Source organism: Leptopilina boulardi, unplaced genomic scaffold (genome assembly GCF_019393585.1).
Source record: "Leptopilina boulardi isolate dan_hultmark-lab unplaced genomic scaffold, ZJU_Lbou_2.1 LbouV2_59, whole genome shotgun sequence".
Lineage (NCBI taxonomy): Eukaryota > Metazoa > Arthropoda > Insecta > Hymenoptera > Figitidae > Leptopilina > Leptopilina boulardi.
This window is the reverse complement of record NW_026138004.1, coordinates 490101-514866: the sequence shown is the minus strand read 5'-3', so window position 1 is coordinate 514866 and position 24766 is coordinate 490101. Positions and strand designations below refer to the sequence as shown.

At 23.1% G+C, this 24766-nt stretch overlaps 5 protein-coding genes across 6 annotated transcripts; 2 read left to right on the top strand and 3 right to left on the bottom strand.

Moving 5' to 3' along the window:
- Positions 1 to 942: 942 nt before the first annotated feature.
- LOC127290312 (60S ribosomal protein L35) lies at positions 943 to 2387 on the bottom strand. The gene is made up of 3 exons (XM_051318805.1): positions 2227 to 2387; positions 1545 to 1681; positions 943 to 1256 (listed from the first exon to the last, which is right to left on the bottom strand). The coding sequence occupies exons 1-3, from the start codon at positions 2227 to 2229 to the stop codon at positions 1025 to 1027; spliced, it is 372 nt and encodes a 123-aa protein (XP_051174762.1). The 5' UTR covers positions 2230 to 2387; the 3' UTR covers positions 943 to 1024.
- A 420-nt stretch (positions 2388 to 2807) lies between these two features.
- Positions 2808 to 4663, top strand: LOC127290311 (uncharacterized). The gene is made up of 3 exons (XM_051318804.1): positions 2808 to 3100; positions 3939 to 4182; positions 4326 to 4663. Exons 1-3 carry the CDS (start codon positions 2917 to 2919, stop codon positions 4408 to 4410), a joined length of 513 nt encoding a protein of 170 aa, XP_051174761.1. The 5' UTR covers positions 2808 to 2916; the 3' UTR covers positions 4411 to 4663.
- Positions 4664 to 5093: 430 nt separating this feature from the next.
- Positions 5094 to 12707, top strand: LOC127290309 (uncharacterized). 2 transcript variants are annotated; one of them, XM_051318802.1, is made up of 6 exons: positions 5094 to 5238; positions 5344 to 5400; positions 6010 to 6145; positions 7669 to 7868; positions 8057 to 8236; positions 8758 to 12707. In XM_051318802.1, the coding sequence occupies exons 3-6, from the start codon at positions 6013 to 6015 to the stop codon at positions 10108 to 10110; spliced, it is 1866 nt and encodes a 621-aa protein (XP_051174759.1). In that variant the 5' UTR covers positions 5094 to 5238; positions 5344 to 5400; positions 6010 to 6012; the 3' UTR covers positions 10111 to 12707. The 2 variants fall into 2 exon arrangements, with proteins under 2 accessions (XP_051174759.1, XP_051174758.1); XM_051318801.1 differs by lacking the exons at positions 5094 to 5238; positions 5344 to 5400 and adding an exon at positions 5419 to 5561.
- A 190-nt stretch (positions 12708 to 12897) lies between these two features.
- Positions 12898 to 16309, bottom strand: LOC127290304 (activating signal cointegrator 1). The gene is made up of 10 exons (XM_051318796.1): positions 15996 to 16309; positions 15659 to 15771; positions 15431 to 15540; positions 15253 to 15346; positions 14788 to 15052; positions 14340 to 14622; positions 13976 to 14133; positions 13762 to 13883; positions 13361 to 13552; positions 12898 to 13106 (listed from the first exon to the last, which is right to left on the bottom strand). The coding sequence occupies exons 1-10, from the start codon at positions 16061 to 16063 to the stop codon at positions 13018 to 13020; spliced, it is 1494 nt and encodes a 497-aa protein (XP_051174753.1). The 5' UTR covers positions 16064 to 16309; the 3' UTR covers positions 12898 to 13017.
- Positions 16310 to 17293: 984 nt separating this feature from the next.
- LOC127290295 (ankyrin repeat and zinc finger domain-containing protein 1-like) lies at positions 17294 to 24492 on the bottom strand. Its single transcript, XM_051318784.1, has 12 exons — positions 24077 to 24492; positions 22282 to 22488; positions 21931 to 22151; positions 21056 to 21170; positions 20780 to 20931; positions 20429 to 20654; positions 20037 to 20288; positions 19740 to 19952; positions 18098 to 18368; positions 17882 to 18023; positions 17635 to 17808; positions 17294 to 17537 (listed from the first exon to the last, which is right to left on the bottom strand). The coding sequence occupies exons 1-12, from the start codon at positions 24171 to 24173 to the stop codon at positions 17361 to 17363; spliced, it is 2247 nt and encodes a 748-aa protein (XP_051174741.1). The 5' UTR covers positions 24174 to 24492; the 3' UTR covers positions 17294 to 17360.
- Between the last annotated feature and the right edge of the window lie 274 nt (positions 24493 to 24766).

Here is a 24766-nt window from a genome sequence, read left to right as displayed (position 1 = left end):
GTGACGTAACTATATAGTTTTATAAATGTTTCCTTTCACATAACTGTTAAAAGTAACGCGCCACTATACAGAATAATTTCAAATAACATTTAAGTCATTTAAGAAGAAAAAAACAGAATTTACAATAATAATAATTATTTTATTATTGAATAAATTTTATTATAATTTGAAATTCAAAAGATATTTTTGTCCGGATGGGAAAAAATACGCCACTGTGAGAAAAAATACCAACAGCAGGCTTGCCAATGTTAATTGTTGAATTTATTTTTTTTTGAATTCAAATTAAAGATAAATATTCCCTTATTCTTCTTGGTGATTATGTTAGTGGTGCTAATTTCCAGGAGACGAAATTTTCGAAACATTTTTTGAGACTAAAAATAAATTTGTTTTCTTTTTTCTTATTTTTGTAGTCCGTTATTCGATTGGCAAGATTTTATTATTTAACAATGCCGGGAAATTTGAATTTCTAGTATTTGTTGACCTTTTTTTTTTTTGTTTGAAAAATAATAAATTTAACATTTATATTAAAAGTAATTAGCTTGTTTGCTTGAGAAAACGATGTTAGGTTTACCAAATAAAAACAAATTGAATTCACTTTTGTTTAAAATCAAACATTGAATGTTAATTAGTTTGTGAAAATGAATTCGAATTAAATTTTCAAAATAGAAATTATTGCAAATAAATAAAATCAAACAAAATATTTATATAAATGAAATGAAATTAATAAATATTTAATAATAATAATAAAATAGGGAGAAAAAATTTACAAAACATTTATTTATGAGAAGAAATAAATTAAAAATAAAACAATTTTTGTAAAAAATTTTGTTAAATTACATTAAAAGGAAAAAAGGACAAAAAAAATTAATTAAATCGATTATAAATAATAATTAATGTAAATTAAAAATTTTTTGTTGCTTTTTTTGAAAGAAAAAGAAAATATTTGGATTTTTAAAATTGTTTTTTAATTGAATTTGAAATTACATATACAAAAAATTACTCTCTTTCATAATAATTAATCGGCTTACGCTTTCAAAGCAAATTTTCTTTGAGGGAACGTAGACATCTTTCTGACGGCCTTCAAAGGCTTAAGATTTGCCTGGAAAGGTGTGAGTTTTCTGCGAATAGCTCTTGTTTTCTTTGGCCTCAAGTCCAAAGGCTTGTATTTTTTATTTTTATACAAAAGCCGAAGATTTTCCTTTTGCTTTTGATGCATAACAATATGCACACGAGCAATGGCTTTACGAAGAACTCGGCTAGAATAGAAAGAAAAAAAAAATTATCTTTAATAATATTCAATTTAATAATTATTAAATTTAATTTTATAATTATTTTATTTTTAAAGTTAACTTTTAATTAATTTTGTAATAAATGATATATATAAAAATTCATAGTTTAATAAAATTTACTTTAAAATTATTCAACTTTGTTTAAAATAAATATTTTCCATTGAAACTGTTCTTCTTTTTTTTCAGTAATATTAAAATATTTGAAGAAGATTTTTTATACAAAATAAAAAAATGTGTAAAAAAAGTAATTATTACATTTTTGACAATTTGCTGGCAGATCCTCCGGTCACCTTGGCTACTCTGTGGGACATTAATTCATGTTTGAATTCCTCCAAGAGTTTCTTCAACTCTTTCTTGTCCTTCTTACGAAGTTCGGCGCACTTTGCTTTGACCTGAAAGAAATTATCCTCAAATTATATATATCCTCCATTCATTAAACTATTGCAAAATAAATCCTAAAATATCAAATAAAAATTATCTTGTCAAATTAAAAACAGTTTGTCCTTTTTCTTAATTTGCCCAAAACTACAAATTTTACTAAAAAAAAGAGCTTCAAGCAAACGAGACAATTGAAATAACCTTAAATTGACAAAAAAAAAATAATAATAAAAGTAAATTAACAATCCCAATAGTTGCAAACAAAAATGTAAAAAATTAACAAAAAGTTTTTTTTTAATTTTAAAGAAATATTTTGCAAAAAAATGCCTGAAAATTGAAAATGCATTTTTTATTCTGTCTACAAACGCGTAAAAACGTGACAAAGTGAGGTTAGGCTGTCATTCAGTGAATTATTGTAAAATATCATGTTGCAAACAATTGGAATAAAATAAATTTCTACTATATTTTAATAATAGATATCGATGCATCAAAAATTTAGAAGAATTTCTATATATAATTATAAATAATAGTAAATTATTTCAAGAGTTTTGTCACATACCATTTTGCCAGATTGATGTAAAACACGAAAGAAGGTAAACTCTCGTAACAAGTTGTATGGCACCTTGGGTTAAAAAAATGTTTGTCAATTTTGAAAATTTTCTCATTAATTCACTAGTCAATTGTTAATAATAGTTAATAATTTTTGCAATTTAAAGAAAAATTTATTAAATAATTTTACTATTAGTTAATTTTTCATTTTTTAATTATATTGTAAAGAATATTTTTCAAGGGCATTTTTGATACGCTCCTATAATTGGAAAACGCATGCGCTGTGAATTTTACATGCAGAGTTGTGTAGTTATCGGTGTAAAAAACTGAAACATTTGGGATGTTCCACTGTAATTGCAGATATGAACGTGTCTTAAAATTTTTCGAAATTCACGTCTCATGGTTGCCAGTTTCAAAAAAATCTATTTTACAAAAAAATAATTTATTATTCCAAACAAATGTTTTTCAAAATTATATTTTATTAATTAGGAGTATAAACACTTTTTAAACAGTATAAAACAGATAATTGTGTTTACTTTTTAAGAAAACAAATAATTCAGTTGGCTATTCTGTTTCTGACATCAACTATATTCACACTCTTACGTCATTTTGTATGTTTTGTAGTTTGTAGCAAAAATGCATTTTGGAGTTGTTTATATTTGATATTATTATAAATTTTGTGTTTAAAAATTAAATCACAATGACCAATAAATCGGAAGTTCATACTAATGGAAATGGTAATTTCAAGTATTTCGAAGAAATAAAAAATGTAAAAAATATTCCCCGATTTTGGAGAAGAATTGAATTTAATGAAAAAACTTTTAGTTTAGTTCTCTTCTTTTTTTCTTTAATTATTGTTATCGGCAAAATAGCCACCAATTACGGTAAGTGATTAGCTTTTTTTTTTTGTTTTCAATTTAATTTTAATTGTATTATTTTTTTTATTCTCTTGATTTGCTAGTTTAAAAAAAAACTATTTCTAACCTATATATAATTATATCGTAATATTTATTTAATTTGCAAAAACAAGTTATTTTAGAATTTATTTTTTAATTTGTTACATTTTTAAAATACATAAGTATCAAATATTTCTTTGAAGTAATTTTTTTTTCTTTTTTCTATTTTAGGGTTTTTTTTTTTTATCAATTTTCTTTATCTATTTTTATATGATGTTTACTTTTTTTTTTTTTTGATAATGAATATTTCAAAATTTTGAATTATGATTGTAAAAGAAATCTTTTTAGAATTATTTATTATTTTGAAATATATGTTCCATATGCTAATAACTTTTCGATTTCACGTTGATGAGTCATCAGACTTATTTTGGTATAAAAGGCCTTGCGTCCTAAAAAAATTCTCAATGACTTTATTGATTTTTTTTCTTTTTTTTTTAACTTTTAAATTAATATTATAATTCTTAAAAATAAATGAACATTATTGTTGAATTAATTGTTTTTCTTAATTAATTAATTTAATTTTTTAATTTTTCTATATTAATATTTTTAAAAATATTGTAATTTTATTGAGGGGCAAAAATGTAAAAAAAAAACTTGATTTTTTCAATAATGTAATAAAAATAAATCCATTGTCCATAAAACAGTTTATTAAAAACAGAGGAAATGGATTATTATTATTAGCAAGGGTTTTGTTACAGCCCCTTTGTAACAGGAATTATTATTAGATTTATTTGTAAATCTAATATGTCCTGTTTGACATCTTCAGGATATGTGAACCATTGGCTTATTTCGGACAATGAGAAATTTCACCGAATAGAAGAATTCAATGTAAATCAGAGTTTTTTTGAATTAAACTCGGGAAACATTGAATTAATTGTTAAATATGGATGGATTATAAAAGCAATTCTCAGTGGTTTGGCAACACTATTTATTACTTGGTACATTATTTACATGGACAGCAATATTCCTGGAATTAATCCACCGTCACCTTTTCGAAATTCAAAAACTAGGTAAAAGAAAAATTCCTACAATTTTTATTGTCGTTGATAAAAAAAAAAAAATTGACAAATATTTATTTTATAAAATTGTAAATAACATTTAGAATTATTATTTTTTTAAATGTTGAAAGAATAATTTAAATTTTCTATTACAGATTTAAGAAGGAATTTGAAATTTCAACAAATTATTTCGTGGGAATTTTAAATGGTCTGCTCATTTTTTTCTACATGTGTTTTTAAACATAAAAATTAGGACGTAAAACTAAAAAAAAGAAGGAAAATAAACAACTTCATGTACAAACAATTCATCGATATTTATTATATATATTTATATAAAAAAAAAAAAAAAAAAATGCTTAGTAAGTCATTAAGTAGATGAAAAAAATAATTTTTTTGTTCAAGTATGTTCGTAAAATGTTTATATAAAGTATTTATACGAATATGGTGGTGTGTTATATTCAATGTTTAATAAAGTTTCTGTTTAAGTAAATTATTTTATCATTTTTTTTTTAATTTAACCCATATTTATTTTCATTTTGAAAAAAAAAAAAAATACAAAAATTACCTCGGAATTATTATAAAAAATATTTTTTATGAACAAAAATTTGTTAAAAAAATTTTTATTTTTATATTACATACTTTTATATTTATAATTTTAGAAATGTCAAATTTTTTTCTATTTTAATTTTGTAAAAAATACAAAAATTACCTTGTAATTATTATAAAAACTTCATTTTTTGCGAAAACAAAATTTATTGTATAATTAATTTTATACTTAAAAATAACTTATACAAATAGTATTTGTTGTTAATTTAAAATTTTAATTTTCAAAAAAAAAAAGAAATTGTTTACAGTCTAACCAATATAAACGAGTTCGTTTTTAGATTGGTAAGCCTGACTCATTAGTGACATAACATAACCTCACATTTTTCGTGCGTATAAATAATAATGGAACGAGAAGAAAAAAAAATATTTTAGTCATACAAAAATATTTACTATTTTACTGTATACCAATGCGTATATATATATAATATGTTTATAAAGTGGCAAGCACAATTAAATGAAATGGTGCGCTTAAATTATCAAATGAAATATTTAACGAAAAATAATAAGAGAAATTTTTTTCAATTATCAGACAATAAGACAAGCGCTAAATATAGGTTTTATTTTTAGGTTGGAGCTAGACAAAGTTTAATTCAGTTTTCTGGTCCAAACCAGGTATACTAGGAGGTTCGTAATATTTACAGAATTATGTTATTCCATCTTTTTTTTTTCGCTATAAAGATTTTCGCTCCATGTATCGTTGAATCATCTCCAACGCGCATACGATAAAGTCGTCAAATGTTTTGTTCACAATGTTCGATACAAAAAATAATAGTTTCTTGTATTTTGTAAGTAATTTTCTATATTTACAATTCACTCCCGCCCCCAAACTATTTTATTTAAATAGATTTCTATATTTCAATTTTTGTTTGGTAAAAAATTAAAATTTTTGATACAAAAAAAAAATTATATTTTTACTTTAAAACAAAAGTTATTTATTGTATACAATTTTTTATCATTATTTTAAATTCTTATCATTTTATATATATTTTTTTTTTATCGTGGATTTTTCACATTCCAATGAATCAGTGACAATATTTACAAATTACTAAACATTGAGTTTTATATATATATTTTTTTAATTAAAGAAATGAAATTAAAAGTAACGTGTGAACTAAAGTGAAAAGTAATTATAAAATAATTATTGTAAATTGATATTTTCTTTTAATAATAGATTTTTAAGTTTATAATTACAATTTTTATGTGAATTAATAAAAAAAATATTTATATATTTAGAAAATGGCTAATGAGTTCGCAAGGAGAAGTGACGAGAGACTTTTAGAAATTAGTAAAAAATTGGAGGAAAGGCATTTGTCATATTTGCAATTAGAAGACACTCCTTTAAAATTAGAACAGCGACAAAAACTTGAAGGTATTAATTTTTATTATTGGCATTATTGTAAATTACAAAAGTATCCAGCGGACCTTGAAATCCTTGAAACCTCCTTGGATTTTTTTTTAAACCTTGAAAGCCTTGAAAGGTCCTTAAATTTTTTTTTTTTTTTTGAACCTTGAAATTCCTTGAATTTTAAAACAAAACCTTGAAAATAATAATTGTTACACTGACAATTGAATTATTAATATAGAACTAACAATCTTTCTCTCAATGTTTTCCTCAAACTATTCGTGTTTTAAATTTTTTCCTACAAATTCTTCCTTTTATTTTAAGAATTCTTAAAATTTATTTAATTATTTAATTTTTCAATTCTTAAACTATTAAATGTAAACTAATTTTTTTAAGCAAGTTTAAAAATATATAAAAAAATTTAATATAACAATCAATAAATCAGGGAAAAGTAAGGTAATTTTTTTCTCGTGAAAACCAAACCAAATCTGATTATTAGATTTAACAAATTCAATTTTTTTTTTCCAAAACATTCCTTATATATAATTCAATTATCTGAAAAGCATTTTTCAATTAAAAAATTTTAAAATTCAATTTTTGTCTTTAATTTTTAAAAAATTCTTTAGCAACAGAAATCACCCAAAAAAAAAAAATTCCAATTCAAAATCACTTCAATTCAATTAATTTTAAAAATTTCAATTTAAAACCTTTTAAAATTTAATTATTTCAAAAAATATCAACTGTGACTCTTCAAAAAATTTAATGATTTTAAATGATTTTTTTAATATTCTTTAAAAATTCAATTATTTGAAAGTATTTTTCAATTAAAAACTTTTTAAATTCAATTTTTATTTGTAATTTCTAATAAATTCCATAGCAACAGAAATCAAAAAAAATTTCAATTAAAAATCACATGAAGTTTAATTAATTTCAAAATTAAGAATTTGTAAATCTTTGAAAATTTAATTACTTTTAAAAAATGTTATCAAAAATTATTTGATAAATTATTTTCAATTCTGTAAAATTTAATTATTTTCTGAAATTTAACAAAATCTTTTGAAATTTAATTATTTCCAAAAAAAAAAAAATAACTTTCAAAGTTCAATTATCATAAATAATTTTAATATTTCAATAAAAATTCAATTATTTAAAAAAGTTTCAAATAAAAACTCTAAAATTGAATTGTTTTCAAAATTTTTTTTTCAGAAATTTGTTCTAAATAATTAAAATTGAGGAATTAATAAAATGAATTTAATATCTAATTACATTAGTTATTTAAAGTAAAAAAGTAAATTTAATTAAAATTAAAAAAAATTGACTTTTTTTGGAATGTAAATCGACTAAAACGACTTTTTTTTGCGCCTTAAAGTCGATCCGAGGCTTGTAAATACAAAATTTTTCCTTAGGTTCTACGTCAAAAGTGGAGCTTTAAAAAAGTTATTTTAGACCTTGAAAAACGTTGAAAAGTCGTTTTTTTTTAATTGCTCTACACCTTGATTACAATTAATAATTTTTATCTGAAAATTTGTTTTTTTATCTTTCATTTACAGATATTATTAAGAAGTATTTATGCCTGGTGCAAAATGAAAGGAAATATTATTTTCCATCGACTGCAGAAATTTTTCATAGATCTGCAGCGACTGTAGAAAATTTCAGTGGCTACAGAGCTTGTACAGCATGGAGTGCAATTTCTTTATATGCCGCTAATCTTCTCGCTCAACCTTGGCGAAGGGAATACAGAACATTAAGAGTAAGTAATTTCGTTTAAATTGAAATTAATACAAATTATCGATATATTTTTTTTATTGTTTTTGTAAAACTAATTTTACTACTATTTTATTTAATAAAATTGTTCCATTTAATTATTTTTTAATTTTCAAAAAAATATTGTTTTATTCTTATTAATGGTTAGAAAAAAAAATTTTTTTCTTTTTGTAGACTTACAGTGGATATTACAAACATGAGGTGGAAGCAAATTTAATCGGAGCTGAAATGATGTTTGAATTAATGGGATATAAACACAGTGGCCTAGGAGTTTTAACACTTGAGGGTCCCATTGATCCTGATAAAGTTTCATTTGTCAGCCGAGACGCAATTGTTGCCTCTGTTGAGTGTCAGGTAAAAAAAAATTTACTCTTGTAAAATTTTTCACTCTTAATAACTTTTATGAAATTTGATAATTTTAATTCTTAGTCTTTTGAAAATAAATTATTTAAAATTTTTAATATTCTTCAAAAATTCAATTATTTCAAAGGAAATATTAAAAACAGAAATTAAACAGAAATCACTAAAAAAATAACTTAAAGTTCAATTATTTTTAAAAATCTAAATTACTAATCTTCGAAAATTCAATTATTTATTTGCCTTAAAGTCTATCCGAGGTCAGAAAATATTTTAAAATTAAATTATTTCTAAAAATTTCAACTTTATCTGTTCCAAAATTCAATTATTTAAAAAAAAAATTTTTTCTAAAAATCTCTAAAATTGAATTATTGTCAGAAATTAAAAGAAAACAACATTTTTTAAATAACCAACAGACAATTACGTTTTATTCACCTTTTTCATAATTAAAATTCATAAACGTAAAAAATTTATCTATTAAAAAATTAATTTTCTTTCCCCCCCCCCCCCTCTCTTAGATATTGAAGGAAATTTGGGAAGGCGTCTCAAAGAATTTCACAATAACATGGCTTGAAATATTGGAATTTCGTGAAAATCAGGTTGGTACACCGGAACAGGCAATTCGCGCTTTAAATTATCGTTTTCATGAGAAATTACGTCACAGTCAATCAAAGCCACACGAGTCATATTTGAATTATCAACATTTTTCATCGCCACCCACCGATATAATATCGCCATCATTACAATATCCATTGTCAGTGAATAATTACAATAATAGTACATCAATAACGTGCGCTCCTGAATATTCTTATTTAAATGAAGGACCAACATTTGGCAATTATCGTCTTTGCCTTGAGAATTATGGTAATCAATGTAATACATATGGTTATCGAAATACAAAACACTATGGTGTTCCTTATCATTCAACAATGCCAACTAGTTGCACATCACGTGTACCAACTGGTTGTTTAATTGAACTCGATCCACCGTTACATTCAATAAAACACAAAAATTTTGTCGATGAAGTTGATTTTTGTCCACAGCAACGACAAATTATGATTGCCAATGAGAGGGAAAATCGTAAATCAAGTACACCGTCGTCAAATACAGAAAATTGGGAATATGTCTACGATGGCCTTCGAAGTAGTGGCTACTCCAAGGATCTTGGTGATCGCGATGATATTCTTTGTAAAACAACACGAATTCCCAATGTTAAACATCATCGTCAATCATCGAAATTCGATCAATTTGACGATAAACTTCTCAAGCAATCCGAAAAACGTAAAATGACAAGATCACAAAATGAATTAGAAAGTTTTGCCAATACAACATCGCGTTTAAATCAACATCAACAGCAGCAGCAGCAGCAACATCATCATCATCATTCTCATCATGATTATATAAGTCACAAGAAAAAATCATCTTTTGACTCAGCCGATTTGAAATCGTATTCGAATTTTTATTTAGACAAACAACTCGAGGAGAAGAGTCGTAAAAATTGTCAAACAATGCCAAATTTGAATATTTTTCAAACAACACCGACGACGACGACGACGACGACGACGACGACGACGACAAAGGAAACAAATGAACAAATTTCACAATATTTGAAAGATTTAAAAATTGATCATCATCAGGACAATAATAAGCAAATTGAACAACGATGGCAATGTTCGTGGTGTACATTTTTAAATTTGCCACAACTTTCTATTTGTGAAATGTGTCAAAAATCGAGGCACAAAGGAAATGAGGATGTTCCACTTGCAAGTGGTGGTAAAGAGTGTCCAAAATGTACTTTGGTTAATGAAAAAGACGTTTTACAATGCACCGCTTGTTATGAAGACTTGACAAATTCTCCCACTTATATTTAAAAAAAAAAATACAAAATATTAATATAGTTTATTCACCTTTTATTTTTCGTTCAAGCACAAATTTGTTCTTTCGACAATATTTGCTGGAAATTGAAAAGATTTGATAAAAAAAAAAAAAAAAATTGGAGCGCACGATTGTCCCATTAAAATTATTAATTAGAATTTTCAATTTAAAGAATTTTATTAATTAATTTATTAATTAATATATTAATTATTTTTTAGATTAATTTTTATTTTTTGAATTAGCATTTGACAAAATGTCTTTTTACACTCATTTTTATTTAACAAAATTTTTAGCTGCCAAACTATTTTGTTTTGCAGAATTTTTATTTTCTAGTCATTTAACAGAATTCTCATTTAATCGAATTTTATGTGATTCGAAATTTTAAATGACAAAAATTTCAATTCAATGAATTTTAATTTGTCCGAATTTTTAATTGATAGAATTTTTAAGATGACGAATTTTTATTTGTCCGAAATTACAAATGACCGAACAAAGAAATCGACAAAAAGATTTTGGCGCAATTTTTTAAAATTTATTAATTATTGAAAATAATTAAAATAAATTAAATAAATTATCAAAAACATCGTGATTAGGCAATTTTAAAAATTTGCACTGAAATTTTTCTGTCTATTGTTTGTTCGGACAAAATAAAATTCGGTGTCTTAAAAATTTTATCAATTAAAAATTCGTACAAATAAAAATTCAGTGCAGTGGAATTTCTGTCATTTAAAAATTCAAATCATGTAAAATTCAATAGAATGAGAATTTTGCTAAATTAAAATTCTCTTAAATAAAAAATCATCTAAATTAAATGACTGTCAAATAAAAATTTTGCCAAATAAAAATTCGGTAGCTAAAAACTTTGTTATGTTAAAATTCGTATAAAAAGAAAATCTGTCAAATTTTAATTCGAAAATTCAAAATCCGTCTGAAACATAATTACTTCTAAAAAAAAATACTTCAAAATAAAAATTCTAATTAATGATTTTTATGGGAAATTCATGCGCCTCTAAAAATTTTCTTCAACAATTATTATTATTATTATTATTATTATTTTTAAAAATTATAAAAATTTCTTTGTTATGTTATTGTTGTAAAAAAATAAACTATTATCGAACAGAATAATTCAAACACAACTAAAATAGATTTTGTATTTTCAATTTTTTACAATAATAATAACAATAAAAATAATAAATACTAGTAATAATAATAATAATAATAACCATAATAATAAATATTCAAAGAAACAAAAATGAATTTTGTGTGACAAAAAAAATACCACAATTTTTAATTTCTTCTTAATCTTTTCTTTTTCCAGAAACAAATTTTTTTTTAACAACAATTGTCGAATTTAGCAAAAATTTTCATTAAAAATGAAAATTAAAATAAGATTTTTGAAAAAAAAGAGTTTTTGAGTAATTTTTGGACTAAGTTTTTTTTTTTGTAATGCAGCGTAACGAGTGTGATAAAAAAAAGAATAACCTTCGCCATGAGAAATATATGTAGTAGCTTTGAAAAGTGTGAAAAAAATTTTTTGTTAAATTTTGTGAGAGAAAAATTTTATTTTTTTAAAAAAATTATTGAACCGCTCTTTTATTGGTTATACGTTAAATATTTTAATGACGAAGAATATTGAAAAAAAATAATTGAGAAATCATGATCTTCGATTGATGAAATTGCGTATACAATTGAAATGTGATAGACATTTTTGAGAAAACAAAATAAAAAATATATAAATATACAAAAAAATAGTATAAAAAAAAAAGAATTAACAGTATTTGTGTGAACGACTTTGTTATTTCTCAATGAAAAAAAGAGTCTTCAGTCCTAAAAAAAAAAATTGGGAAGCAATATATTAATAAAAGTAAAGAAAAAATGAAAGAAAAGAGTATTACATGTACGAATCGAAAGATTCATTTAGGATTAAAAAAAAAATGTGTGCAATGCTAACAGTGTTTTTTGATATTAAAAAAAAAAAAAACTGTTCAAATGTTAAATAATTCGATGTGTTTTCCATTTTAAAAATAATGTTCTCGAGAAAAAAGTCTAAAAAAAATGTGAGTTTAAAAAATTTGTTGAAAGACAATAGTTTTCTGGCACTAAAAAATGGAAAGAATATATTATTATAGAATTATATATAATATAGAAGAATTTTAAAGAATGTATGAGATTTTTAACTCTTTATACTGTTGATATAACAAAAGAAAAACTGAGTGTAATATTTAATGAGTTGAAATTGAAAATATTGTTAGTGTGTAATAAGTGATTATATTGAGAATATTTATCCGCTTTCACCTTCGTTCTTTAAAAAAAAAAAAGAGAACTCTTTATTATTTTTGAGCAACTCTTATGATATTACTAAATATATTAATAATATTAGATAAGATGATGAATGTTTGCAATTTTAAAGAGAAAAAAGAAAAAAAAGAGAGAGTGATTATTGAGTGAGTTTTTATTGTTGATTGATCGCATTTTATAAAAAGACCAAAGGTCGATAGTTTTCTTCTTTTTTTTTATTCTAATGTCATTATTTTTTAATACTGTGTTCACAGTTTGATTTCAATGTTAATAATTTAACTGATCTTCCACACAATTGATCTTTTCATTTAAAAAAAGAAAATCCCTTCTTTTTTTTTTTATTTTATCGATAATGTTCAAATCCAAAAAAACAAAATTATCTATAAGTTTCAAAAAGTTAGTATTTTTATTTTTAAAAAATTTAGAGATTAAAGAAATTTTAATATAACTAAATTGAATTAGGTATAATGATTAATTTCTATAAATTTATTTGAACTTTGAAAAATTTTATTAATTCATTAACAAAAAAAGTTTTTAAAACTTTCGAGAACTTAATTAAAACGGTAATTAAAATAATTAAATAATATTTAAAATTCAATTAAAATTTACACATTGTTTTTAACATTGGATCTAATTTTCATAACCCTTTCCAGTAATTTTACAGCGGCACGATGTATCTTTGAATCCAGTTTATCTGCAACAAGAAGAAAAATTTGATAACTTTAGTTAAATAAAAATTAAATAATGATTACAAAATAGTATACTAATAATTAGTAAAATAAAATTAATTACAAATTCCAACTTATTGAAATTAGAGTTAAAAAATAATCCTATTTGATTATAATAAAAAATTGTCCCTTTTTAAATTATTTTAATATTGATGATAATTTTTTTCACATTCGTTTTCTGTTTTTACGTTAGATTTTAATTTTTTTTTTTTTTACTAACAAATTTTGTGTTTTCCTTGCATTGGAAATTTAATTGGAAGCTGATAAAAGTCTTCGCAAATGAAAACATATGGACAGTCACTCTCGCCTTCTGGATAAATTTTTCGATATTCTTCTTGTGATAAAACATCCGTCACTGTGACACAGCCTAATAAACATCCTGTGGGATAACTTTCAGGAAACGTGATATTCTCTGAAAAAATTAATTTTATTTCCAAAATATAAAAAATAATAATTTATAATTATCTTTTAAAGATATAATATTTAAACATATTTGTTATTATAGAACAAAATTTTTTTTTATTTATATTATAATAATAAATAAAAATAGTTTATTAGTCGTTTTTAGTTAACGTTTTATATTAAAAATAAGATTTTTTAAAGACGTACAATTTTACGTACCATTTTTCAAAATTCTATATTGTTGTTCCAAGGAAGAAATTTCTTCACTACTTGGAACTTTGGATGCTGCAGCAATCCATAATCTTCCTCGATGCGATGAATACCAAGTACGACCTTCGTGACTGTAATATACCAATTTTTAAAAATTGTAATTTTTATAGCATTAGTTAATATTAATTCAATAATAATAATTATGATATTATTGAATATTTACATTTTTATTCCTTCAACGAGAAGAGAGGCATAAGGTTGATGCATACTTAAACAATATCCTTCGTCTGACATTTCTAAATATTCTTTATCTTGTATTCGTGATTTATCGTTAACAGTTGTTTTTTTAACTTCGCGTGGCCATAAATTTAATTCCACATACTGCAAAAAAGTAAATAAAAAATTAAATATTTTAATTTTCTTTAAAACTGATTTTTTTTTTAATTAAATCAAATTTCTCTTTATGTAATGTTTTATAAAAGTTAATTTCTAAATATAGTTATTTTCATAAATATGTAGTTAAATGATAAACTTAATAAAAACTTAGAAAAATATTGATTTTTTTTTTATTAAAGACTTTGACTTACAGTTGGTCGTTCAAATTCCATTGTTCGATATGTGTTACTACTTGAAAATTCATTATTATCCATAAAATCATCGATTTCCGTTTCTTCAATATGTGTATCCTCATCAACAATTTCTCTACCTGCAAAATCCAAAGTCACCTTTCGATCTAATCGAGATTTATGTTTTTGAGCTTGAATTTCGTCCTCGCGCTTTTTTAATCGTTCCTTCTCAGTTTTTGATAGCCAAACACTATTCGATTGGTAATAATCACTTTCATCATCAATCACTTTTGTTCTTTGTGCACTGTAAAAATCAATTTTATTAAATTAACGAAAAAAAATTTACACGTTAACGAATTTTTGATTTTTGTTAATTTTACTTTTTGTTTTTTTTTTGTCAAAGAAATTGTAATTATTTTTTTTTTTTAATAATTGGGAAAAAAATTGAATTATCAAAATGTTTATTCACCTATTTCTATCGAATTCAAGAAGTCTATTTCTCTGCTTTACTGATTCCTCGTAACCTTTTGGTTTCTTATCCATTAGTTGATTGTATAAATTGTCTGCATGTCTTGAATTACCAGCAAGAATTTGTTGTTGTTCAGGCGAACAAACTAATTCACCGCAAAAAAAACAGGGACCAGCGCCTTCTTGATTGCAAACTATTCTTCCGCAATTAAGACAATTATTTATAAGTGAATGTTGCTTCCCTTCACAATCACATTTATATCGTCCTAGTTAAATAAATAAAATAATATTCAATAACAGTAATTAAATTAATGAACAATAATAAAAATATTCAAATAAAAAATCTGTTCTGTTCATTAAAAAATTGGTAAAATTAAAATTTTATTTATTTTTTTTTTTTTTTGGAAGAAAATATTCTCGTATAATATTAAAAAAAAAAAAGAACAAGATTAATAGAATATTTTACCTTTAAGTAAGATAGATCTATCACGACCATCTTCTGCATAAAGATTAACGAACTTAATTTTTTTCTTCTCCACTTTTTCGGGTTTCACAACATCCTGTAAATTGGATGCAAACTTTTATTATTTTACATTTTGTTTAAAAAAAAAATTTTTTTAAATAATTCAAAAAATATAACGAACCATTGAAGAATCTCTTAATTTAATTTTTCCCTTTTTCTTCTCATTGGCAGGTTTTAAATTTGACTCTTCATTTGAAGTTGATTTTTTGTATCCAATTAATTCTTTGGAAGCTAAAAGTTTTAAAATAATTTAATAATTCTTATTGAATTAAATAGAAATTAAATAACATTTCGTTTATAAAAAAAATACAATAATAACAATTATTATTATTATTATTTAAATAATCACCTTTTCGTTTTTTTAGGTCGGAAATAAACTGCTTATGTTTAGGATTATCGTAATCCAACAGAGTTCGTAAATATTCGTCCAAATCTCTTTCATTTTCAATGGATAAAATGTATCTGTAAATTTTAAAAACTTTAACATCACAGCAAATTTACTTTAAAGTAACTGAAAATTTTTATTATATTAGTTTTACTTATTTTTAATTAAAATACAAATTATTGTTTTCGGCAAAAAAAATGGAATAGCGAATTTAAAGCATTATAATATATTATATACAATAATTAAATATGAATAATATAATATAAAATCATTTTTTTTTTACGAAAATTCCAAAACTTACTCTGTTAAATCATCGGGAACTGGAAAATCTAAAAGAGTTGACAAATTTTCATGTAACCACTGAAACATATTTGTAAATTTCTGTGACACTGTTAAATGACACTAATCACTGTTAATTAAATTGTGACACTAATTATATACTTGTAATTTAATTAAAATAAATTATTAATTTATATACTAATGTCAACATAACCTTTAAACAAATGTCATAATAAATCACAAAAACAATTATTTGCACAAAATTCTTCAGATTTTACACGAAATTTTTTTATCACAGTTTTTCTAATTAATGGTGAATTTTAAGTGTATTATGAATTGTTTAAATAATATTTTAAAAAAATATGTAAAACTTTTTTTTTTAATAAAACAAAAATATATTTGAATGCACTGGAGACTCCGAAATATAAAATAGGGTTGGGAAACATAAAGACGTAAAGGTGTGTGACCACAGTTCAAAAGAGTAAAATTTGTCCAATTGCAAGCCAATCATAATTGAAGTTACATGGGAAATAATGATTATTTTGGTAATTCCCAATTTAAAAATTCAAATTCAAAAGAGAATTTTTTATTTTTATTATTTTTAAATGCAAATTTAAATTTATAAATTAACTATTATTCACATTTACTTTCTATTAAATATTTCTATTATATTAATCTTCAATTTTTTCATTTCTATTTTGTATATTAATTTTATCAGGTCTAAAATTTAATATTACAATTTTTGTTAATTTATTCTTTTTCAAATTTAATTTTTTTTTTTAAATTATATAAGAAATTAAAAAATTTTTTTAACTTTTTTCTATTAATTATTTCATAAATTTTTTTTAATAATTAATCTTCAATTTTTAAATTTTCATTTAATATTAAATATTTAATCATTTCTAAAGCATAAAAACTTCTTTTATCAAAGCAAATATCAAGTTTTGAAAGAATATTCTTTTAAAAAATAAATAATTTTCCCATTATAGGAACAAAATGAACTTTTACAGAGTTTTTTCAAATTCATTAGAAAAAAAAGACAATTTATGCTTGAACAAAAAATAATTGTAAATAGATTGTTTTTTTTTAAGTAAATTTTTAATTATATTTTTCATAGTAATATAAATTTGCTAAAAATTACTTAATAATACCTAAAAATGAAGTTATTTTTTCGAAAAGAAAAAATTATTTTCAATAATTCATATTGACGCACAACAAATTTTTTTCCACATGAACACTATAAAAAATGTTGCTACAAATATATATCAATATGATAAATGTATTTCCATTTACACTATATGGTTTTTTTTTCTTGCTTTCTTTTCTTTTTTTTATTCATTAAAGCGACACAATATAATTTTTTTCTCGACACTCAAGTTTTGTAAAATTATGCAATAAATTTGTGATGCAATCTGTGCTCCTTTAAACATGGCATTGAGCAAAATTGATTGGCATTATATTCAAAGGACGATTGTATTCGAATATCATTTCCACATTGAAAACATTGCAATGTACATTTATTTCCTTGTCGCTGTTGTATTCTTCTTTCGGCAGCCAAAGCTCTCTACAAAAAAAAAAGAAATTATTCTCGTGTCTACTTATTTTTCTAAATTAAATAATTTTTAATTAAAATAGAATTGGGAAAAATTAAAAATTTATACCTTTTCCCTATCGCTGAGATTAAGAAATTCTTGTTTTGCAGCTTCCGCTTGTTTTTTAATTTCAAACTCCTTTCGTTTCTCTTTCTTTTTATCGCGTTTCAATTTTCTCTGCTGTTTTCTTTTTTCCAATTCTTGTGTTTCAATATCATCATTAAGTGGTCCAGGAATTTGAGACTAAATAAGAGAAAATTAATCCTTGTTTTCATTTTATTTAAATATTTATCAAAAAAAAAAAAAATTAATTTACCTTACTGTAATTGAACTTTTCAGGATTTATACTTAAATATCTTCTAAATGTATTTCTAATTTCCTTATCACTTGAAATTACATATGGAGTTTGTAATTTTTTATTTTTATTACAAGGATCAGAACCTATATCCATTAAAATCCTGTAAAAAAAAATGTCTTATAAATTCAAAAAGAAAAAATTAATAAACATTTTTATAAAAAATATTTATTTTACCAAACGCTCTTTAGATTTCCACTTATTGCCGCTAAATGCAATAATGTATTTCCATCTTCATCCGAATCATTTACTATTTTTAATACATCATCTTTTCCAATTACACTCGATTTATTATTTTTATTTTCTTCATTATTCTCTTCATTATTACAATTTTGTACAATAGACAAAAAATCTTCTAAAATTGTCATTAATGCTTCAAAATCTCTCGATTTAAATGTTGACCATAATTTTAGTTTTGTTGTTAGGAATAAACTAGTTGGCAATTGTTCTAAAATATTACAAAAAAAAAACAATTTTATTAGTCAATTTAATTAACCTTCGCCGGACTGGATACTTTTTATATACACGGTTGACAAGATCCCACCCAGGGTGGGCCAAATGTTTTCTTCTTTGTATATTGCAATAAAAACTTAGAATCATTCAGTTTTTTTCCAAAATTGTTATATGTTACCAAATAATATATTTTATTAATGTTTTGTTGATTTTTTATTTGTTTAAACAATTTATTATTAATAATTTATAACTTTTTCAAATATACATATGACAGTAGAAGAATTTTATAAATTTGTTACCTTTTCTTCGTAGTTATTAATTCAAAGGTTATAAATAAAATAAAATATATAATTCAATCTGCAACAACTATTATTATAAATTGTTTAAACAAATAATTGTTGCTATTTATTAACATTCTTCATAATATTGCTAGAAAATTGCAATTTTTTTCTAATTTTGCAACTTAACAAGCACAACATAATAACACAAAGATTTTATATGAATTTACTATTTAACCAATTGTTTAAACAAATAATTGTTGCTATTTATTAACTTTCTTTATAATGTTCCAAGAAAGTTGCAATTTTTTTCTAATTTTGCAACTTAACAAGCTCAACATAATAAACATGAAGATTTTATATGAATTTAGTATTCAAACGATTGTTTAAACAATTTATTGTTGTTATTTATTAACTTTATTTGTTTAAACAATTGTTGAATTAATAATTTTACTTCTAATCTATCTTTTATTATATTCGGCTTGATAAATTGCAAAATTAGAAAAAAACTGCATCTTTCTAGGAGCAGAACAAAAAAAGTTAGTAAATAATAACAATAATTGTTTAAACAATTGTTGAATTAATAATTTTACATCAAATCTATCTTTTATTATATTCCGCTTGATAAATTGCAAAATTAGAAAAAAACTGCATCTTTCTAGGTACAGAACAAAGAAAGTTAATAAATAATAACAATAAATTGTTTAAACAAATGAAAAATGCAATATAATATTTTTTATATCTATTATTTGACATCATAAAACACTCATAGTGAAAAGTCTGCATGATTTCAAGTCTTTTTGTAAAATAGAATTAAAAAAATATCTGAATCATCCCGGTTATATCCGTACATACATTGATAAAAGTTATAAATAATCAAGAAGAAATTTTTTTTAAAAATTTGTTTTTACATTTTTTGAAAGTTCTTAAGATTTTGTTCAGTGACTTAAAATTGCGATTCAATTAAGGCAAAACTTTAGAAGATATGGCAATTTCAATTTGTCTGGCCCACCCTGGGTGGGCATCTTGTCAAGCGAAGGTTAATAATAGTAACAATAATAGTAATAACAATAATAATTTAGAAATACCTTCGCTGCGTTCTTTTCTTGTTTTTCTCTTTTGTTGACGCATTTTTTTATTTTTCAAATATCTCGGAACGGTGTCTTGGAATGCTTGTAAATTTTCTTCAAAATCAATTTTCAAATCTTCGGCAGTTAAATGGAAATTAATGTTATTTGAAGAATTTTCCTGACAGCCATAATCTGATTCGGATGATGAACGTGCCAATCTAGCTACTATATCTATAGAAAAAAAAAGAAGAAAATTTTACACTTTATATAAAAAATAATTATAAAAAATAAATTACAAGAAAAATTTATCTTTACCTGGCAGTGGTCGTCGGGGACTTTTTCTTGGTTTTGATCTATCAATTTGCATTCGTGTTGAGACTCGCGCCTGTCTTTCTTCTTTCTTTTTATCATCCGAAGGACTACTTACGCTACTTACACTACTGTCATCATTTTTTGCAACTGTTCCATTTTTACTTTCATCGTCCATTGACACAATTTTCCACGATTTTTTCCTCAATGGCTGACGCGGTGAAATTGGAAAACAATCGGCAAAATCCGCCGCTGAACCTGTAAATAATTATTTTTCATTAATAGAAAATTTGACAAATTTTTGATGTGAAATAAATGGAAAATTTTTAATTCAGAAAAAAAAATTATGTATACATTTGAAATAAAATATTTTTTTTTGAATAATGATATTAATATACCATATATTTCCATTGTGCTAAGAATATCGTAAACCCGTTGAACTTCACTGAAAGTCGCTCGTCTTGTAGGAAATGGCAGTGGTCGTAGTTTTGGATCATTTTTATCAAGTGGAGGATTTTTTCCCCCAAAAAGAACACTTCGATTGTAAGGCCCCACGGCTCTGAATAAAATCAAAGACGAATTATTGATGTGCGTTGTCCATGATTCCAGTATATCCTGTACATGCTAAAAAAATAAAATAAAATTCACTGTTAATTGGCGTAAAAATTTACAATTTATAAATTATAATATTAGGAAAAAAAAAATTAGTATAAAAAATTATTAGAATTCTTTTTATTCTCGATTATCACCTGAATAAAGGCAGCTTCATTATAACGTCGAAGACTTGCTCCGGCACTTTTTGTATGACCAAATAAGCGACCATCTCGATTATTTTGAGATGTTCCCTGTCGTGCTCTAACAACATAACTGTGAAAAGTTTTGTGCACAACAGCCTCGCCACCTTTTTGTCAAAAAGAATTTTCTTTTTTTTAGGAAATATTACATTTTACCTCCCATTAGATTTTAAATGACGATGAAATTTTTAAATTTTAATAATAATAATAATAATAATAATACATACATACCTATAAATACTGCAGCGGCAAAATGTCCACCTCCAAGCATTATTACAGTCCAAGTTGATTTCTTTCCACTTTCCATGGCTTGTGCAATCATTTCATTATCAATTTCCGGAATTTCCTATAATAACAAAAAAAAATCTCTATTTAATTGAAAAATTTTCAAATAAAACTGTTAAAATAAATTTTGATTGAAGTAAATTTTGAAAAATTCAGATTTAAATTTACTATTATATTTAAATTAAAATGTAGATTTGAAATATTTAATTAAAATTAAAATTAAATTAAATTAGACTCGAAAAGAATGGGTTTTTCACCTATGTAAAATTAAGAAAATTAATCTTGAAATTAAAATCAAAATATATAATCATCTTGTAGTTTTGTTCTTCGGAATAAAAAAAAACTATTAAAGTCGACCAACTTCTCAAAATTATTATTTATTTCAATAATTCAATTTAAAAAACGGTATTTCTGAAAATAAAAGAAAAGAAAAAATAAAAATTATTAGAATAGTTGAAATAAAAGGAAAAACCACTGAAATAACAAAAAAAAAAACCTGTTTTTATAAAATTTATTTAAACAGTATTTCTTTAAACATAAAATTCCAATGTAAAGTAAAATTGTCTAATTTCTATTTTTTATTCTTTTTTGATTCACAGTTTTCATCTTTATTATATTTTATCGTTTTAATATTCAAATTTCAATTTTATTTCTTTTTCTATTTATTCTTTTAAATTAAATGAATTGTTTATTTTATTCGAAAATTCAAAATCTCAACTCGTCAGTAAATTCAATTAAAATCAATATTAAAGTTAAAAATTATATTATTCTAAGCAAAAAAAAAATGTAACAGTAAAATATTTTTAAAAAAATATAAATACCTTTTTGTTATGTAATAAACATCGATAGATACTGAAAATATTGCCCTCGTCATTTTCAAAAAAAACTTTGGCATGTCTGCTTGCTGTGGCTAGAAGAGAATTTTCTTTCTTTTCACACGAGCCAGATGACACGGGAGTGTTTTTCCCACCCGTTTCCGAGGTACCAGTGTCATCTTCATTCTCCGATTCCTGTTCAGAGCCAGATATACTCGAAACATCATCTAGGAATAATTAATTATTTTTTAATAAATAAATATTTCAATATTAAAAAAAAAACAACGAAAAATTATACGAATTAGAATAAAAATCAAATTTTTTTAATTTTTAGAAATAATCAATATTAATCAAAACCTTTTTCAGCAAGAAGACTAAATCCATCTTCAGTAATTGATTTAAGACCATTTAATCGTTGTTTTAAATTATAACGATGCCAATCTAATTTATAATGAAGTCGTTGTTGAGATTGATCCTCAAAAACGGTGTTACAAAATGAACAACTTAAAGAATCCGATATTACTAAATCATCTAATAAACTCAATGGATTCTTTGACTCTGAAACTACAAAAACAAGCGCATTATTATTTAAAAATATTAAATTTCATACTATATTTAATAGAAATATATCTGTTATTGAAATATCAAAGTATAATAAAAATTTAATACATATATATGATGTATTCCACGCCAAAGTGTAAGTCCATCAGCAATTGCATCTCCGATTTTTTTTTCTTTTAGTATACTAATTGAGACTAGCTTCCATGAATTTTTTCAAATTTTTTTAGCAAGCCGTTTTCGAGTTATGAAATTTTGAAAATTGGAGAATTTTCATGACTTTTAATTTTTAAATCCTCATAACTTCCTTAAAAATGCATCAATTTTAAAAGTCTTTTTTTTTCAAAATGTGTATTTTTAAACAAAAAATAGAAAATTTTTTTTAAACGATATTACTATCAAATTTTTGAGTTTTAATGATAAAAAATCATTTTTCTCATTTGACGTACTGATCAATTTTTTTCAAAATTTTTTCAAAAAAACTACTTCTTTTTACGGAACTTTTAAGCAAACGCATTTTTACAATATTTTCGAAATTTTTCAAAAATTTTTGAATTTTGAATTTTTTAAAAATATTTTTGGTTTTTTTTATACTACGTACTTTTATGTATTTTGATGCGCTGATTACGAAAATCATAGTGACAATACCTAAAAATTTTGATTTTTATGGTGAAAATCATAAAAAAGTCCCAAAATTTATGGTTTTTTTCGTTTATTGGGTAAAATATGCAAAATTAAAAAAAATGCATAAGATGAAAAAATGTATTTTAATAGGATCTATAACTTTTGTTTGAAAGTTTTTTTTTTTAATTTTGCATATTTTACCCAATAAACGAAAAAAACCATAAATTTTGGGACTTTTTTATGGTTTTCACCATAAAAATCAAAATTTTTAGGTATTGTCACTATGATTTTCATAATCAGCGCATCAAAATTCATAACAGTACGTAGTATAAAAAAAACCAAAAATATTTTTAAAAAATTCAAAATTCAAAAATTTTTGAAAAATTTCGAAAATATTGTAAAAATTGTTTGCTCATTATCGGGCTAGGCTTAAAAGTTCCGTAAAAAGAAGTTGTTTTTTTGCAAAAATTTTGAAAAAAATTGATCAGTACGTCAAATGAGAAAAATGATTTTTTATCATTAAAACTCAAAAATTTGATAGTAATATCGTTTAAAATAAATTTTCGATTTTTTGTTTAAAAATACACTTTTTGAAAAAAAAGACTTTTAAAATTGATGCATTTTTAAGGAAGTTATGAGGATTTAAAAATTAAAAGTCATGAAAATTCTTCAATTTTCAAAATTCTATAACTCGAAAACGGCTTGCTAAAAAAATTTGAAAAAATCCATGGAAGCTATGTCTCAATTAGTACTAAAAGAAAAAAAAATCGGAGATGCAATTGCAGATGGACTTACACTTTGGCGTGGAATACATCATATATTATCCGGAGGTAAAATGATATATATTTATTTCAATATGTGTGTGAAATTTCAATGTCACCTATATACATGCAAGCGATCGTTTACAATAAAGTAATAAACACAATTTGTTTTGTGAAAACTAGACAAAAAATAAATTCGAAAAACTCACCTGATGATTTAATTCTCATACATTGAGCCACTTTGATCCCTTTGGTTATTTTTTTGAAATCTTCTTCATTGTAAATCTTAATCGATTGATTATCCATAATTATATATATATATATTATTTCTTCGTAAAATTTTTTTTCCGTAAATATATAATATTACAAACTTTAAACTTTTGTAAACTCTTCAGATACAAAGCTTTTTGAAATATTTATAGTATATATAAATATAAATATATATACAGTAAAAAAATATATAAACTAAAAAGTATAAAGTAATAAACTAATGTTTACTACAAAATAATTTAACTACAATAAAAAGTAGGCGGAAAATACTTATTTCATGCTTGATAAGTAACCAAACTGCTGTGGTCGCTATATACACAGCTTATAATTTGTGAACTGTATATATTTGATATGTGCAATAAATTACATCATTCCTGGCTATTCTTTCCAAAAAACATGCAATCTTTCATTTAGAAGAATATAGTTTTTGTTAACATATAATAGAAAACACCAGGTGTTTTCTGATTTTTGCATGTTTGACGCAACATAACCTCAAAATATACCATTGTTTTCCAAACTAATACAATTTTAAAAACTAAATAAATATTTACCTTAATAAATTAGGGTTTAAAAATTAATTTACTTTACAATTAGTATATTATTTTTCGAAATTAATCACTTGTAAACAA